This window comes from Hippocampus comes, unplaced genomic scaffold (genome assembly GCF_001891065.2).
Source record: "Hippocampus comes isolate QL1 unplaced genomic scaffold, H_comes_QL1_v1.1 scaffold167, whole genome shotgun sequence".
Classification (NCBI taxonomy): domain Eukaryota; kingdom Metazoa; phylum Chordata; class Actinopteri; order Syngnathiformes; family Syngnathidae; genus Hippocampus; species Hippocampus comes.
In genome coordinates this window covers 889714-907693 of record NW_017805502.1, presented here as the reverse complement: position 1 = coordinate 907693, position 17980 = coordinate 889714, and the positions used below count along the sequence as shown (strand labels likewise).

General features: G+C 42.6%; 3 protein-coding genes across 7 annotated transcripts in view; 2 read left to right on the top strand and 1 right to left on the bottom strand.

The window, feature by feature from the left end:
- The first annotated feature begins 1057 nt into the window (after positions 1-1057).
- fbxw12 (F-box and WD repeat domain containing 12) lies at positions 1058-5718 on the top strand. Of its 3 annotated transcripts, none has more exons than XM_019877281.1 (10): positions 1058-1290; positions 1372-1409; positions 1485-1651; positions 1754-1878; positions 2553-2759; positions 2864-3028; positions 3135-3345; positions 3856-3911; positions 5137-5267; positions 5357-5718. In XM_019877281.1, exons 1-10 carry the CDS (start codon positions 1093-1095, stop codon positions 5454-5456), a joined length of 1398 nt encoding a protein of 465 aa, XP_019732840.1. In that variant the 5' UTR covers positions 1058-1092; the 3' UTR covers positions 5457-5718. The 3 variants fall into 3 exon arrangements, with proteins under 3 accessions (XP_019732840.1, XP_019732839.1, XP_019732841.1); XM_019877280.1 differs by having other exon boundaries at positions 3730-3911; XM_019877282.1 differs by having other exon boundaries at positions 1356-1409; positions 3730-3911.
- A 51-nt stretch (positions 5719-5769) lies between these two features.
- Positions 5770-11808, bottom strand: ptpdc1b (protein tyrosine phosphatase domain containing 1b). Of its 2 annotated transcripts, XM_019877279.1 has the most exons (11): positions 10584-11808; positions 10369-10476; positions 10101-10188; positions 9665-9830; positions 9507-9587; positions 9317-9435; positions 9114-9251; positions 8012-9024; positions 6301-6483; positions 6090-6200; positions 5770-6012 (listed from the first exon to the last, which is right to left on the bottom strand). In XM_019877279.1, the coding sequence occupies exons 3-11, from the start codon at positions 10144-10146 to the stop codon at positions 5878-5880; spliced, it is 1992 nt and encodes a 663-aa protein (XP_019732838.1). In that variant the 5' UTR covers positions 10147-10188; positions 10369-10476; positions 10584-11808; the 3' UTR covers positions 5770-5877. The 2 variants fall into 2 exon arrangements, with proteins under 2 accessions (XP_019732838.1, XP_019732837.1); XM_019877278.1 differs by having other exon boundaries at positions 10369-11808.
- A 3144-nt stretch (positions 11809-14952) lies between these two features.
- LOC109520202 (protein bicaudal D homolog 2-like) overlaps positions 14953-17980 on the top strand; it is a 30950-nt gene continuing 27922 nt past the window's right edge. The window contains exon 1 of one of the 2 annotated variants that reach the window (XM_019877268.1): positions 14953-15497. In XM_019877268.1, coding sequence (XP_019732827.1) covers positions 15258-15497 — 240 coding nt within the window. In that variant the 5' untranslated portion in view covers positions 14953-15257. The remainder of the gene's footprint in view (positions 15498-17980) is intronic. The other variant, XM_019877267.1, reaches the window with a different exon arrangement.

Sequence of the window (17980 nt, the reverse complement as noted above, 5' to 3'; positions counted from 1 at the left end):
CTCCCAGGACATGAAATGGGAGGTCAACACCAACTCCAACCTGAAAAAGGCCCAGCAGAGGATGTACTTCCTGAGGCTGCTGAGAAAGCGCGGCCTGCCATAGCAGCTGATAAGACAGTTCTACACAGCAGTCATCAAATCAGTCTTGTGTTCCTCCATCACAATTTGGTTTGGGGCTGCCACAAAAAAGGACAAAATCCGACTGCAACAGACAGTAATGACTGCAGAATAAATCATTGGCACTGCCCTACCCACTCTTGAGGACTTGCACACCGCAAGAACCAAGACAAAGGCACAGATAATCCTACTGGACCCCCGTCATCCCCACACTCACCCTTCCCACCACCTTTTTCAGCTACTCCCAGGCAAGCGCTACCAATCCATCTTCACCAAAACCATAAGACATTCAAACAGTTTCTTCCCTCTCACCATTAATTCCCTAAACAGTAACCCAAATATATAGTGGCTCTTTGTATTTTTGCACATCCATGTGGAACAGTATTACCGCAATGATCGTTGGACCTCCAGCTCTTTACATACTTGAACAATAGTACAATACAATACATGCTGTGATGTATATAGCATTTTCACAACAGCTGCAGTTTAACAAAGCGCTTAACAAAACAGTTAACATAAAGTAAAATAATAAACACAACACAATTGTCATTGAATTACATTCCACAGCACCAGACACTTTAAAGTGCTCAAGGACTTTCTGTACGACTGCACAATTTAAGTTGTTCTACAAATGTTGTTTTATGTTGAGAGGGAAGAAATTTCATCTGTGCTGTATGTTACACATATGCACAGCACATTTGACAATAAAGTTGTATTCAATTCAATTCAATTCAAAATACTGCTACTGGTCACTTTAAAAATGGTGCAGCGATTATCTGCACCAACTGCACAACCGTCATAGAATTGTATTCCACCACCGACCACTTTGCACATTGTCTCACAGCTGTCATTGGGTGGTACTACTGCACGATGGTACTGTACCCTTACATTACGGAAAGTCTTTCCATACTTATTTGTCATGTCCTGTCATGTCATGGATACTGAGGCGTTCTTGGGGGTTGATTTCCCTTTAAGATGGCGACATCTAGTGGCAGAATGACAATCATGCCGGCTGCGCGTGATCTCACTTATTTCTTCCTGCTTTTGCTTCACAATCGCAGGACGAGAAAGAACGTCACTATGGATCCCCAGCACTTGCTCGGCGATTGTCTCATTCATGTGTTTACATTTTTGACCGAGGAAGATTTAATCAGGGCCTCGAGCGTGTGTATGGTAAGGGCATGCGAATATACAACATGCGGAAGTAACTTTAACAAGCGAAACAACACTCAGAATAGGTTGTCTGTTTTCCAGAACTGGCACAATGCTGCCGAGACTCCGTGGTTATGGAGGTGAGTGTTTTGCGTGGAAATACTTTTCTTGTCACCACAGAAATGTCAAATGGTCGTTTGTTTTCTTCTCATCAGGAGGATGTGCTTGCAGCGATGGGGCTTTTGTAGCCAGGCTGTGTTGGGGAGCCCTCACGTCAATAACTCTTGGAAGAAATACTTCCTGCGACGATCCCATTTGGAGACAAAGATGAAGGAAGGTCGAACTGGGGGTTACACTTGCAAGAGCCTCCGAGGCCACACAGGTCTGTGAAAAATTTAAAGCCAGTTTAAATCAGATGCGTCAAAAGTACTCATACTCTGGACTCAAGTGGAAGTGCAGACACTGAAAAAAAGTATTCCATTAGGGCAAATAGTGGGCCTGGTCTACCTGCAGGGGAGCTCACCTCTGGGTCCTGACCTCTGCGACACCCCAACCACAGTCTGCAGTGCTTCGACTGATGGTACAGTCCGGGCATGGAACATCCAGAATGTTAGTGGACAATCTCCAGAATTTCAACACATACATTTGACTACGTAATCGTTACAGAGAGTTTTTATATACCCCTCGGCAGAATTAAGGATACATCATTTTACTGTATTCTCTTTGAACAACAATTAAAAATGTATATTAGATCTCAAGGATGTCCGAGTGAGTGGAATGTCCTGCAGTGTTGTTTCAGGAGGCTTTCTCTAACTCAAGGGCTCCTCATGAGTCCCCGTTTCCTTTTTTTTTTTTTTGTGTGTGTGTGTGTGTGGTTTGCAATTGGTCTTAAACATGTGATACACTGGTCCCCAGACCGAGTTCTTATCGACAAAGTATGTAGTAAGCAGGGTGGTTGGGTGCATAATGTAGGTTGTTGTCAGTTCATGATGGAGTTCTGCTCCTCCAACAGCTTCACGGCCTGAATTTGCAAGTCAGAAATTTTTGCCGAGTGTCACTAACTAATTATCTGCATGTAACAAACACTTCTAAGTGGCGCAAAGAAATTGATGCAAAATCTCACCAAGTGCGTATAGCTGTGCAGACAAATATCATCCAAGTTTTGCAAATGAAAATCTTGAAACTGAAGTTTGCTATCTTACGAACAAAGCAATGTGCCATCAACCCCCTAACAGACTTCCTGAGCCTGAAAGGTTCACTAATATGAGTTCATTTCATCTCAGGGTCAACTCGTGTGGTGCACTGCCAAGCAGAATCCTTTATCTCGCATCATAATTGACGAGGAGCTTGACTTTGTCATCACGGTAGACTCTGCCGGCCTGATCAAGGTCTGGCAAGGTCAGACTGGCCAGGAGGTGGCGTCCTATTCAGTTGCGTCTGCACACTGTACATTGCTACAGTATAATAAGGACAATGATTGGTTTCTATCTGTAAGTATCCTCCTTTTTTTTTTTTTTTTTTGCATGTTTAGAATGACCACTGTGATTGTAATTTACACAGTGGGAGTTTTGTCCCTGCTCATATTTTTCTCAAGGTTGGAACGAGTCCTGGGTCAGTGTGTACACTAGCTGGAACAGCTTTGACTAAAAAATCCAGTATAATGGTGTGCGACAGCTTTAAAGTCAACATACTCTTGGTTTCACCTGACAAGAAATGGATCACAGCTGGCTCAAAGGACAACGTTGATTCAAGTCTAAAGGTATGTCTTTGTTTTGCTGGACAGCAACTCAATGGTGTTTGACCAATTGCTATTAAGAAATATACATATGAATACTGCTTTTTTTTTATGTCTTGGTCATCGGCAGGTGATTTATGCTGATAGTTTGACCTCCCCGTGTGAGGACGAAGACCCACTGTGCCAGTTAGTGCCGGTCACTGGGTGCCAGGCCGCCGTCTTCATCCCCACGCAGTCTGCCAGACTGGCCATGGTCCACTGGAATGAGCACACTAACAACAAAGCACTCACTGTCTTCGATGTCAGCATGAAAAAGTCAAAGTACACGTCCCAGATCCAAGGTGAAAAAGGAGAAACTGTAAAACGAGTAGCATACCTGCCTTAGAGGTCACATTTGTGTGTCATACATAAAGACAAGGAGCATCCTGAGCAGTTATTCCCTAAAATGACTTGAGATAAGAATAATACTCGCGTAACCGGTGGTATTCGACCGCGTTGTGTTTAAGACTGTCGACGACGCACAGCAGGATTTCTTGTGTCGGCTGCGTTTAATCGTCTCAATCAGAAAACTTGACGAAAACAGCAGAAAACAAATGTCCTACCGTCAATTACAGTGATGCAGCGCGCCCCTACACAAATTATATGGCACAGCAATTTAATAAAATACTTCAACTTATGAATAAAAACACAAGTTTGTCCAGCTCTAAAAAATGCTTGCATTTTAGTCCAACAGGTTGAGTCCTCTCCTTTGTCGCTGCCGAGCACGTCCTCCAACATTCTTCTTGAGGCAAAGGACAGCAACTCCATTGTGATGGCAGTTGATTGTCATCTCTTCTTGTATTCTCTAAAAGGCGCCTTGCTCGCAAGCTTCAAAGAGCACACAATGCCAATTACTTCTTTATGTGTGGTAAGAATTTTTTAAGCCTACTTATTAAAGGGAGATGTCAAGTCAAACTTTTTTTTTTTTACATTATGTTCTATGCGCCCCCACCATTCTGAACATGGCACTCTGATTAATATTGCGTTTGTGGAGTATGAATGAAGTAGCAAAATCCAACCATTTTTGTCCATATCAGGAGGCGGCCAATTTGCGACTTGCTAACGACCAATCATGGCTCACCTGTTTGCTAGGTTTGGGCATGAGACGTTCGCAAGCTGAGCCCGCCTGGCACTGTGATGTCGTTTTCAGTTGACAGCAAGTCGCAAAGTGGCCCTCCCTGCGATGGAAACAAACGTGTCCACAAATTTAACAGAATGTCTTGTTTGGACTAGTGGGGGCGCATAGAACACACACTACTCACAAAAAATTGGGGATATTTGATTTTCAGGTGAAAATTCAGGACGAGGCTAAAATGCAGTCAAACCTTTACAGGTGAACTTAATTTGACCTTCTCGAAGCTTTTGAATGCACATGTCCAACTGTTTCAGGATACTTTTTGCACAAGTTGCTGTACTCTAATGAGCCGCCTTACACTTTGTGAAGGGTACAGTGACAAGCTTATACCAACTGAGTTGTCATGTCGAGGCTCGAATCTCTGCACATCAGAACCTCAATGACCTGAGGGCTGACCTTCAAGAAGAGTGGGATGCTGTGCATCAGTAGACAATAAGACAACGCGTGAACAGCGGGAGATGTCATTGTCAAACTGTAATTAATGCTCAATGGCACAGGACGAGTAATTGAGACGTTGACATTTTTTGTTGATGTGTACGCACCATTGTTGTGAACTTTTGTATCAATGAATTGTTTTAGATGAGGAAATCACCAGTGCATCCTTGTACTGAAATGTCCTACATCCATGATACAATAGCACTGTAACGTGAACTTAATTACATTTCCCATAAATGTCACCTGAAAGCCAAATATCCCTAACTTTTTGGAAGTAGTGTATTATTGTAAAGATTTTTTTTGAATTGACTCCCCCTTTAAAAGTTTTTATTTGCACAACTGCACGATTTTTAATTACTTTTAATGAATATCCAATATCAAACTGAATATCTAATATCGAACTAACTTCAAACTGGAGGACATGAGGACTGACTGAAATAATAATGTAAGGTAGCAATATTGTGAGATATTTTGAGGGATTTACTGTATTATAATTGCCACTCATGACTGTGACATTTCACAGGACAGCTTCCGTGTGGTAACAGCATCTCAGGACCTTTCTTTGCGCGTGCTGACCTGGAAACGTGACAGAGATGGTGGGTTGACCTTGGAGAGTCGATACCACTTACTGGGAGGTTCTCACACTATGTCAAGGTTTGTTCTGACATTTAGATATCTGTGCAGCATTAAAAAAGAGCCAGAATGTGGATAGGACCGAATGTCTCTGTTTCCTGTGCTTTTAGAGGGTTCAGCCTCGTCGCTTGTGACTACGCCAGCATTGTTGGTTCAGTTGAAGGGAAGGATGGCAATGACGTTTTAAAAGCTTACACATTCACTTCCTGAACCTCCAAAACAGTGGCGACGTGAGTTTTGCACAGCCCCCGAAAGAGGAACATTTGCTCCTTGTTCACTGTCATTGACGCATGATTTTATTATGAAGTATTTCGGGTTTTTTTTTTTTTTTTTACAAAGGGATAACATTGTTACTCTAAAGGCATTGAGAGAGACTAATGTGCATGATAACAAACCTGTGTTCGTAAATTGATTGGCTAATTCTGGAGCTGAACGTGACCAGTCTTAAGGCAAAACATTGCATTAAAAAAAACTGTTCTTCATTGCGTTGCCTCAATGTGGGGGTGAAGAAATGCTAGGGCAGTACATGTCATGAGTTGTATTCATCTCACATCGTCACATCATAATGACAGAATAAATATTTTCAACATTAAGGCACAAAGTGTCCCCTCCATGTTTCCATATGTAGCATCTACGCACACGTTAAAGGAGTCTTTGTAGGCTCTTCTGCTTTGGTGGCGACACATCTCATGTCCTCAAGGACACAGCGAAGGACTCTAGTCATGGACTCATACACTTGGCTTCCATCGTTGGAACTGCTTCCCATCTGTTGAAAGGTGAACATCATATGACAATGACAAAAAAATTTGGACTGCAATTGTGCAATGGAGTCATCACGCTTACCCAAGTGAAAGCCTTGATAGTACGATTCAGAAATGCATGTTCAACCTCCTCAGGTAGTGTCAGTAACTGAGCCAGACAGTCCAATATGCACATTAATGTTTCTTTGGGTGCCTATGGAGACATTGAGCAAATATGAAGATAACAGCCACGTGACTACTACATATGTGGAGATTTTTTTTTTCCCAATTGTGGTTGAACAGTAAGGTTTTACCTGGCCAAGTGTGCTGAGGACAGTTTGCGCATCAGTGTTTTCAAGGTTCAAGGCCATGGCATCTTGGAGACAGATGACTGGCTCCTTAAGCTGCTCCAGCCATGCCCACATCAGACCTGTGAGGATGAAGGGATCCCGCTCCATGCAGAGCCTTTCCCATGCGCCACCTTGATTCAGCTCCGCCTGCAAGCACACATTCAGCACTCGCACTTGTCAACTAATCTTAGGTCTGTCAGGAGTTATTAATATTGATTTTGAGTATGTATCAAACACATTTACCTGATGGAAAACATTGAATTAGCAATGTGATCCCTGACAGACACCTGGCATGACTGACATGTCACCGGAGAGTGATTAAGGGATGTGAAACAAGCATGCCATTGTTGTATGTAAATACAGGGTGACCCCCCACCCCCCCCAAAAAAAAAAATTGATAGCATTTCAAAAGCAATTATCTTGGGACCGTCTGGTTGCAGAAAACCAAGCTCGGTGCTGTGGTGAGTCGTCATTTTCATGCACTTGGAATTTGCGTTGTATCGTATTTTGAAGGCATTAAACATTGCCATAGCGATCGGAGTGTTGCGGCCAGATTAGACGCTCCTTGTGTTTATTATATTTCGAAAACGCCACAGTTTTCATGCAGCTCATATCATATTATTTCGTTGTATTATTTCCACCACACTTTAAATGCCGGTCCCTGAAAATATTGTCTGACATAAACCGGTCCGTGGGGCAAAAAAGGTTGGGGGCCCCTGGTTTATGTCAAGTCTACTTCGTAATTTTGTTTTCGTCGCCGTTGCTGCAGAACCCCCGCCTCACACAGGTAGGATGTCGGAAATAGCAACAGTGCTATTGTGGCGATCCCAGAGTATTCAGCCATAACTTTAATCCAGTTGTCTCGAACATACTTTTAAAGCCGCCGTGATTTGCGATCTCCAGCAGTTTTTTTTCCTCATTTTGCAAGTTCCTGCGTTTTGTTTTGAAGTAATCGGTCACGTGATGGAGAAGCGTGGCTTGATGTGTGTCAAGCGTGACACAGACGAATGTAATGGAGAATCCGTTAGTTTTTCAAAATAAAACATCTTTCGTTTTCCGAAATCAATAAAACGGAATTAAGGCAAGTTCTTTCTGTGCGGCCCGGTACCAAATGCCCGGCGGACCGGTACCGGTCCGCGGACCAGCGGTTGGGGACCCCTGTCCTAAGTGATTCTCTGCCTGAGTTTGTCAATGCGAGTAAGAAGATGGAGGACATAAATATAAATTCTTAATCTGTTTCTACCCTGTAAAAAAAAAAAAAAAAAGTGGGTGAACTCGAAGATTTAAGGCAACAAACCGATAGAATTTTCAGCTGTGCGTTTGAGCGATTTAGTTTGAGTTGCTGTTGTGAAACGTGGCTTTCGAGCATTTCACAATAAATAAGAGTTGACAGAACCACTGTCTCTTGTATTGATCCCCAACTTAAATATATTAGTATAAACAACTAAGATCTAATTAAAAGCAACTCAGCAAATTGTTTTGGACCAAACAACTTGCTCACTGTTTTAGCCCCCCCCCCCACCTCCAAAATACAACTTGTCTTTTTTACCGTGTGTGTCTGCATCCTGTGAAAAATGTTGGTTATTTCAGTAACATTTGCCCAAATTATCAGCTTGCGAAATGATTATTTGGGGCTGTCCTGTATCATCTCACTGGATTGGCCCGGATCAATTACCTGCCACGTTAACACTTTGTTCCTGTGATCTTCTGCCCCATCGAGAAAAAGGTCCACTGCTAGCGCCTGTGCCACCAACAGCCTCCTCGCCTCCAGAGATAACTCAGACTGCAGAGTGATGCATGGCACCTCTGACTGCTCCTCATCTCTCTGCTGAGACTTCCTCTCGCTTTCTGCCAACTCTTCTCTCTGCTCAGCCTTCAATCTGGAGAGCATACTACCTTTTTGGAGTGGGCCATTGTGTCCAACAGATCCACTGCGTTGGATGGGCATCTGCCTGACTTTCTTCAACAAAATGGAACCGTCCCTTTCATGATTCTTGACTTGCCAGAGAGATCCTGTGGAGCTTTGGGAGATGTCAGATGTGTTACTATTCCAACTCTTCCACTGCGTTACCGGTTGAGCAGTTTCGGATGGGGAAATTGGCCTGGCCACGTTGCCCTGTGAGAGGGAGCCCAAGGGTTGTGTCAGGAGATTGAGCTGCGATCCCAGACGTCTTAGATCAGACTCACTGTAACTAAGACTCTTGCGATGGTAGAAGATGGGCGGCTCATGAAAATGTCTCGGTAAGGTCGGGGAACCTGGCAAGCGAGGCTCCCTTGCGCAAAACTGAGGCCCAAGCTTTTCAATGATGCTGAGAGTCATCTCAATGTCATGGATGTCCGGCGCCTCCAAAACGTCCTCCTCGATCACTTGTCGATTCTCCGCAATATCCAACAGCAGCCGGGACACAAGGTGAACAATCTTTGGCAGGTACCTCAATTCTTTCCGCTCGGGGCCATGCAGAATGTGTCTCTGACGATTGAGGTACTGAGTCAAGGTGACGGGTTGGGATCGAGGCTCAGTGCAGGAAAACACACTCCTTAGAGGGGCAAGGAACTGGACAAATTCGCGGACACAGCTCAGCTGACTGCGCGTCTGGATGGAACCAGGCCGTTTAGCCCGAACATACAAGATCGCTTGATTGGCTGTCATCCTTGTGGCATAGGCCAAAAAACATGCCATTAACACACCTAAGAAAAAGGGAGAGAAACTATGTTGCGACACTGCGCCATTGGTGCAAGGTCAAACAGTCGTGTCAACATTCCAGGTGCAGCTCTACCTGTTCTCCCAAGACCTGCATGGCAGTGCACAGCTATCTTCCCCTCCTGCAGTGCAAAGGCCATAACTTTAACAATGTCCAGAACAGTAGTCAGGTTGGCCACTCCATAGTCACTCCACCCAAAGTTGTAGAAATAAACTGAAATCAGACGCAGTGAGACTTGAGTAGCATTATACACTCACCAAAATCAACGAAGCACTTACTGTTATTTTCCATAAAGGCCTCTGGATTGTAGGAGAAACCACTCTCTGGCTCCAGAGGGTTTCCACAGCTTGCATGCTCACCAGGTATCTGGAGGTTGATCACCGTTTTAATGCCATTCCTTGAAATGAACACAAGTGGTGTGAGCTCATACCACCTGTTGAGAGAACTTGTAACGAAAGGCGCATATACCTTCTGAATTGCTCAATAACGTTATACTTCTCAATAACTTCAGTCGAGGGCCTGGACATCGCAAGTAGATGATCAGTCACCCTAAAAAAATAATAAATACCATGATACTTAGAAAAAAGCCACTTTCCAGGACATTGAGATTGAAGGTGGATGTGTACCATGATGAGTAAAGGCCTTTAATCGCCTGTTGGTCATCACGCCAGAAATGCGGGTTGTCGTACTTGCAGCCTTGACCACCACAGCCGATAGAACATTGCATGTGTGCCGGAATGACATAGCGAATCGCCTCTCCGAATATAGTGTAATTTGCCCTGGGTGCTCTAACTACAAAGAGGTACAAAGTAACATAGAACAAGTCCTGTAGAAGTGATGACATCAACATTCCAGAAATAGAGCTGAAGAGTTTAATCTCAAACACCAGAATGATTAAACTCAGTAGTAGCAAATGCTCATTCAGTGGTGTCTAACCTCTGTTTGTTGGCATTCCACGTCTGTTATCAGTACAAATAGCCCAGTGGCACATTATAATACACAATTACAATTTAGCCTTTAGGTAGGAGACATACTGCACCAGGAGCAATTACAATCACTTACTGAATTCCATCAGAGCACCCCCATGGGACCTTTCATGGAGTGCCATATGAATCTCCCCTTAGGTTGATGTCCACAGTCATAGCAGAGCCTGAAGACACAAATCTACCAGTTGGACCCACCATGAAATGACAGGATCACTCATTGTCTAAATCAAATCCAGGCAAAATATTTATCTGTTATTATGTGTGCATAAATTCAGTGTTCAAGACAAATATGTTAAACATAAATCCATCAACAATTAAATAAGAATGGGAAAAAAAACATTTACCTGTAAGTGACTCTTAGGCGAACACCATCTCAGGGCTCAATTGCCCCACAGCTGCCAAACTATGTGACATCAACCTCCCCAGCTCTGACGTTACCACTCTCTTTGGATCTGTGGAAAGTCAATCCTTTGGCCTCGCTTGATTTGATTCGCCTCAGATTATCTCTGTGTGCGGGGGAGGGAGGGGCGTGCCCTCAGATATCGTGGTCCCTTTTCACCTCATCAGGATGTCAAGTCCAGTGTAGGAATAAGGGACAACAAAAACAGCTTGGAAAAGTAGGAAAGATGTGGGCTGTGTAAAGACACAGGTTGCTCTGGTTCTTCCTCTTATTCTTAGTCTAGAGTGGGATAGTGTTGGGCTATTCCTGTCTCCTCTGGGATTAGACTGCTAATCTTATTATTGTACCAGTATAAAATAAAGCACCCACTACTCAACAAAAATCATAGTATGATCGTATCAACTTTGCCTTCTGTTGCAATGTTTGCATCTGCAATCATCTGCTAATATATTCCTGTGAAATTGCTAAAGATAAGTAATTTATAAAAACATCCAATTGATTTAACCAGATTATGTCTATGATTATGTTTGTCACAGAAGGGTTTGGGAAACTTTTGCAACCAATATGCTAATGTTCTACAAATAGCAGTACATTTGTAACATACCCAAAAGATAAAATCTGATTGTTTACCTTCAGTCTTAAAAAAGATGGTTAGGTTTGTGAAGGGATTGGTTTATGACGTCTACCATTAGGGATAACCCCCAAAGCCTATTTAGACCACAATTAATTAGTCATATTTGCTGCAGTGGCCGAAGTTACATACTCCATATGAAGTAAATCAGTTGATTTTACATTTAACCATGAAAGGAAATGAACCCTTTAACATGATGTATTAGTATATCACATTAAAGGTGCAAATCTTTAATATTTCTGTAACCTGCATTAAAGCCAAGAACAAAGTGTGAAATATTTGTACTAAGGTCTAATGAATTAGAAACCGTTTTTGAAATGGTCCAGGAGATGGAGCTCAACGATCTATCTATCTGTGTATACATCTATGTATCTATCTTTTTGTCTGTCTATCTACCTACCTGTATGTCCACCTATTATTTACCTACCTACCTATACAGTACTGTATTTACCTAGCTACCCACTTCGCCACAGTACGCGCTGAATCGTTCGTCAACCTCACCGCCATATTGAATGTGGCATAGACTAGCGACAGGAGATAAAGGCTAAATCCCATTTCTTGATTTGCAACCTCCTCGGTCTTCAATCGTGGGTCCTCGCTCATCTGTTTGCATGTTAGACTCTCCATCCATACATCCCTTCAAGGAATCGATGAGGAAAAACAAAGGAGCCCGCAGCGAAGAGGGAAAAACGTTAGGAGAAATCAGACGTTCAGTCCTCGTCGTCGTCATCCCATAGAGACGTCGATTAAAGATGACGTCATGCCTTTGAGGAAAAAAAAATGTTCTTCATTGAATAGGCATAACACAGTACAATTCCACTTTGTTTTATGTTTCATACAGATAATCGCCAAATAATTCACAAAATCAAGACCAAAAAATGATATTGTAGCGCCGCTGGGAGACTGGGTGCCCTCATAGCATGCTTTGCGGCACTAAGGATGTAAATACAATAGTGTTTAAAGGCATGTTTTGTGTAGGTTGTTCTTCCTACAAAAAAATCAAAGCACTATTGTCCACGCTGCCTCGTGAGCGCCACAATATATTCAAGTGGTACAGTATATTTAATTAAAAACAAATTTAATAAAACAGGCTTCCTAAAATGATCAAACTGGACAAATAAATGAAGAAAAGACCAAAAATAAATAAAAAACATAAGAACTGAAATCGTCGAAATGAAAACTGCTCTGAATAAGTGACATAAGAAAGCATCAAATACATTTAAAAAAACAACTTTTGACGAATGAGGTAAAGGGAGGAGGCTAGTTCAATTATTTCACAAGACCATCTCTTTGTTAAAGAAGAAAAAAACGGACTTTCCTCAAGTATTTCTTGATCAATGGCAAGCAGGAGAAATTCAGATGGCCCTTCGATTTCAGGGATCAGAACCATACTTTGGGTAGCTAATATTAATAATGAGACTATTACTATGCCAATAAAATCAAATAAACAGCTTAATAACATTGTTTTCTTTATTATGCCACTTAGTATGCTGCTTTATATGCACATTACATTCTTACCTTCTCTGTATGAATTTGTAATGTTATTGGCTAACAAAATTATTCCTTGTTTGTAAACTTTATTCAGCCAGGATACTGTAGTTAAAAATATTATTGTTTTTGTTCAACATCTTATTACACGAGCTACTTCATGTTCCACTTCAAAAAGATTTTAGTCATACTTAATTTTCTTCACATTAAAACAAAGAATTTTTATCCATCCATCCATGATCTAAATGATTTTATCCTCACGAGGATTGCGGGCATGCTGCAGCCTGTCCGGGCTGAAATTGGACAGCACGCCGGTTATACCCTGAACCCACAAACTCTGCACTGTGAGGAGGACACGCTAACCAGTCGACCGCCGTGACACCCTGAGGATTTTCAATTAAATTAAAACTAATTACTCTTACTTGAGCTTGTGTGTTACAATGATGCTAGGAGCTCAATTATTGGGGGCTTTATGTCTTATGTCTTGACACACAGTTTGGACTAATACTTACCTCGACCTTGACTAAAGCCCCAGATTAACTAATCATACCTTTTGGAATTATGGTCAAAAAGTTCAACCTTGGTCTCGTTATACCATCATACATTTTCTCACATGTGTCGGTAATATTTCAAATGTTTTTTTTTTCCTCTCCTCTCATTTTGTAAGATAAAGCTTCTTGTCACCCAAGTCACTACCCCAGATACAGTATATGGATAATGAAGATGGGAGATATCACAACTTCTTGGGAGCCTCCCTGAATAGTTTTCTTCTTGTCTTCATCAATTTTGGAGGGGCGTGCAACTCTTGGTAATGTCACTGTTGCTCCACTTTTTCATGAATTCATGATTATATGATAGTCTTCTCTGTGTTCCATGGTAAATGTAATGCCTTGAAAATTATTTTGTACCCTTCTCGTGAGTGACAACTGGAAACAATAACATCCCTCTGATGAGGTGGAAGGTCTCTACAGACCGTGACTTGTGCTAAAAGATGTCACTCTGAAAATGTCAGAAAAAGCTCATTAGAATTTGATTTGGGGTTAATTGGAGGCATTTTGATGTTTCATTGTGAAGTATAACTGAGTTACAAACATTGGTAGCTTTGGTTTGGTGCTTACCGATGTCATAAGTCAGGGGTGTCAAACTCATTTTCTGTTGCGTGCCACTTCGGAGTTACGGCTTCCCTCAGAGGGCCGGTGCAAAATCTCAACATTATTTATTACCCATGACAATTTGACATTTCAGTACAGATTTCAGCAAGAATCATGATAGTTGACACACATGATTTGCTCCCGCGGGCCACATAAAATTATGTGGGGGGCCGGATCTGGCCCCCGGGCCTTGACTTTGATACAGGGTCATAAATAGACTACCTTCTGTGTGAAATTGTACAATAATGAGATTAAAAGGGGCATACATTGTGTTTGGTATATATTAATTCCCCAAATATATCAGTGTGTGTCCGATTGGGTGAATTATATGCATTAACTTTATGCACTGTGCATTTATTTGCACTCGTTTATGAGCAGATTTGCCACATTCAACATGGTGGACGCACTGACGTCTGCTCAAGATATCTCTTTAGTCACCTCCCTTGGGAGAAATGTGAGTTGTAACAACTTAAAGGACAACTGTCTACATGAATACAAGCAATCACGCATCAACATCGCGTATACTGTAAACACCACAATGACCACATACACATGTTTACATTAATGCAAAACGACACCACCCAGTCACAAATCATCGTTGTTCATGTTGATTTACTTCAATGACTAGGAGCGAATGATTGTTTATATGTATATATTGTATTTACGTAGTAATTAACTAATATCGTAGCAACGGACCAACCCACCCAAGGCGACGCCTTGAGTTCGTCTTCAATATTTCATTATCGGTTTCAAGTCATTTCCAACAGATGGCAGCAAGCAACCCTGTAATAGTAAGAGCCGTATGGCGCCTGTTGCTAAACAACAACCGGTGCTGACACACATTTCCGGGTTCCACATCGGCAGACACGTAAAGCATAGCGGGAAATGAGTTTTTTCACCGTGTCGCCAGCCTTATTTTGCTCACGACAAAACTACCTTTCCCACAATGCATCGCAAACGTTTTAACAGCTGCCCCAACCGGCTGCGCTCAGCTGTTTCATTGAGTTGCAACGATTCGTTTGAACGTGCCGGAACTTGATTTGCTTTGCTTTCAATACAAAATCTCCATTTGTTTAGATTTTGTGAGGCCTGACGAATTTTCACTGAATACATATTATTTCTTTTTAGAAATCGTTTAATTACACAGTAAATAAAATATGGGCATCACTACGGTGTGGTGTGATTTGTAAGGTTGTTTGTATTTTATGCTGAAAGTATTAAACAGAATTTGTCTATCGGTTCCCCTGCCGTCACAATGAGTCCACGCCCACTCCTGCGGTAGGGCTGGGACAAGTCAATGGAGGGGCGAGGAAAACCACAAGGCAAAGCGATGAAGATTTCCGAAGGGGTTACACCGTCTGTGCTTAGTGGGTCTTGAACGGAGTCATCTACATGACCAGAGACGCCACACCAGCATCGAAAGACGCAAACGCAGCAACCATGCAATTCAAATACAGACGAATTTGAGCAACCAATCGTTCTTCAAGGTTACATCGCCTGAACGCGCACCGCATCCTTCTTGTCTGAGACCAGCCGGCTGACCCGTTGTCATCCGTCACGACAATGTCCGTGGAAGATCAGGGCTACCCCGACCCTTTGCTTTTGCTCCAGGCCGGTCCGGAATGGATGCGGGCCGAGATCCAGCGCCTGTCCCGGGAACTGAGCGAAACCACCAACGAGAAGATCCAGGCGGCTGAGTACGGGCTGGTGGTACTGGAGGAGAAACAGCAGCTCAAACAGCAGTACGACGAGCTAGAGATTGAATATGAGGGCGTAAGGCAGGAGCTCGACTTGCTGAAAGAGGTAAAATGCACAAGAGATCGTGTGCACTCATGCATTTAATTGGCCTGGAACGATAAGCATTGAATTCAGTGATGTCAGCTGAGCTCATGCTTCATTGCAATTATTGATCCTTTTTAAATGTTGTAGTTTTTCATTATGTTGATTAGTTTGTTATTTGAAGTAGGTTCCATCATAAAATACTTGTCCCTTACGCTGTAAGGTCAAGATGAGAATGGGCTGCTTTACACCCAACCGCCTCTTTGCTCAGGGTATCCCTGTTGCACTTCAACCTTTTATTAATTCATGCTTCTTCTTGAAGGTGTCTGCCATGGCTACGCAAGACACAGTATGTGTGTTTTATGCTTTATTTTCATCGTGTGCTTGTCTTATGAGAAAGTTGGCTAAGACATGAGATTTTTCCATACCAAACTGCTCCAAAAATCAGGACATCAAATTTGTTACAGATACAAATTATCACGATCATAGTCAAAATGACCAAATTTTCACTGCCCCTCTGGTCGGAAGAGTTCCGCTGACAAGAATGACCGGTTTCCGTTGCAAGGGGCGGCGCAGGTTTGAATTTTGAAACCTTCCCGCGCAGGAGAGGAGGATGAGCCGCCGAGGGAGGAAAGCAGGCTTGTCGCAATCCTTTGGGAATGGGAAGAATGTGACAGTTGAAGTTGATTTCGAGAGTCACATAAAAGAGGTGTCTGTTTTTCAACAGTAGCTGGGGTAGCTCCCAGCCTTCTCACACTGTGTTCATTTGTTTGCTCTAGAGCTGCACTTTGTTGTTAGATTGTTGGACGGAGAAAAATGCTACAAAGAAGTACATGCTGTCATGGAGGGGAAAAACAACAAATCCCTGCCCCGACAGGCTAGTTTGTGGTTGCTCATATCCCGTTTTCAGATACTGAAGGATCAAGTCACTACTGTCAACCAAGTATAAAGTCAGTAGTTGGCTCCCTGTCAAAGCAGGGCTTTCTTGCTACCGTAGTTGGACATTGCTAACGTTACCCACAGATGACTGGAGCCATGTAGCTTTATCTCATGAGCCCTACCCAACAGCAGTCTGAAGGAAAGACGAAGGTGATGCTATCTGAAATGAAATACAAACACATTCCTCTCCTGTCCCTCTTGACTTCCTCTCTACTTCCTGCTGAAGAACTAGTGACAGTAATGAGACTAAATTGGAACGTGATTAGCACGTGACGCGAGAACGATGCAAAATTTTTCTCATTACTTATACAGCGTATAACGTTCCTCCAATCAATTTCCAAGTGAGATGCTCAGGTCCACTCTGCTGCTGTTTATTTACACTGGTGGAAGTGATGGCCATGATCTTTGACTACCCCTTGTTGTGTCTAGGTCTTAGGCAGCCTGGAATAGAATGTCCAGGAGACTCAACATGTGATTCTCCTCAGTGATCCAAAATACATGATGTGTAAATACATCTACAATGTTTTTCCTACTGATTTTTGTATGTGCATGGAGTGTCGTTCCAAAAGCGAGATTTGCCTCTTGTTCAGTTTTGGACAAAAACCACTGGCCATGAGCCTGTTCTTGCATTCTTATCCTATGTAGGATGGGCGACTAATATTCCCACCCACACATTTATTCTACTTTGCCGGCAGTGTGATGGATGAAATTTGTGCCGTGGCGTTGCTTAGTAACAACACACTTGTATGCCTGAATGTTAGCGGCCAAGCTGGTTCCACAGTAGATGCTGTTGTTTGACTATATTGATTGGTGTGTGCCGAGGGATCCTCTCCTATAGCTTGATGGACTTAATCCTGATATTTTGTCATCTTAATGGCGACTTGCTTATCGCTTAATAATTATTATTAATTGGTATTAATATGAAGAAATATATTTGTATTTATATTGTCACTCTTGTGCATTGTCAGCCATCTGGCACCATTTCAGCCAGCTGGGTTGTTCATTCTCTCATTGGCTTTCAACCACATTATGCGCTCTGCTATTATTTGCAACTCTCTTGGGACACTTTGCCATCTATTATGTTTATTTCCTCTTCTGTGGACATCTCTCAGGCGAAAGAATGAGGTAAAACTAAACAAAACCTAACATGTTGACTGCCATTTTCTCGTATGATACCAAAAGGCTATCTGCTGCTATATTCTGGTGTAGTTGGCCAAAGACACACTACTTCTAACAATGCAACAAAAAAAAAAAGCATGCACCATATTGAACTAAGCAAATGGTGGAAACAAGACCAAAGCTACTCTCGATTTGCAGAGTGTTGAGACAAATTGCACGCCTTGTCTGATAATGAAGTTGAGCGTGGATTACTGTTCCAGTCAGGTGAAGGCACTAATGACGTTATATTGCTCTAACTACACTGTGTCGGTAGCTACAAGGCTTATGTTCCCTCAGCTCTTGTTGATATTCTTATCCTAAGCCAGTCACAGATGACATCACGTGCCACACCTTCAACTGTTAATGCACGAGAGGGAAGCTGTAGCTCCTGTCGCACTGTGTCGTCCAAT

Excerpts from the sequence above, each read along its gene's own strand:
- fbxw12 (XM_019877280.1), top strand. The coding sequence starts at position 1,093 with ATGGCGACATCTAGTGGCAGAATGACAATCATGCCGGCTGCGCGTGAT. Across the intron at positions 2,760-2,863 it reads ACAATGATTGGTTTCTATCT|GTTGGAACGAGTCCTGGGTC; the intron begins GTAAGTATCCTC and ends ATTTTTCTCAAG. Across the intron at positions 5,268-5,356 it reads GGTTCTCACACTATGTCAAG|AGGGTTCAGCCTCGTCGCTT; the intron begins GTTTGTTCTGAC and ends CTGTGCTTTTAG.
- ptpdc1b (XM_019877278.1), bottom strand. The coding sequence starts at position 10,146 with ATGGCACTCCATGAAAGGTCCCATGGGGGTGCTCTGATGGAATTCA. Across the intron at positions 9,436-9,506 it reads GTTATTGAGCAATTCAGAAG|GAATGGCATTAAAACGGTGA; the intron begins GTATATGCGCCT and ends GTTCATTTCAAG. Across the intron at positions 6,013-6,089 it reads CTATCAAGGCTTTCACTTGG|ATGGGAAGCAGTTCCAACGA; the intron begins GTAAGCGTGATG and ends ACCTTTCAACAG.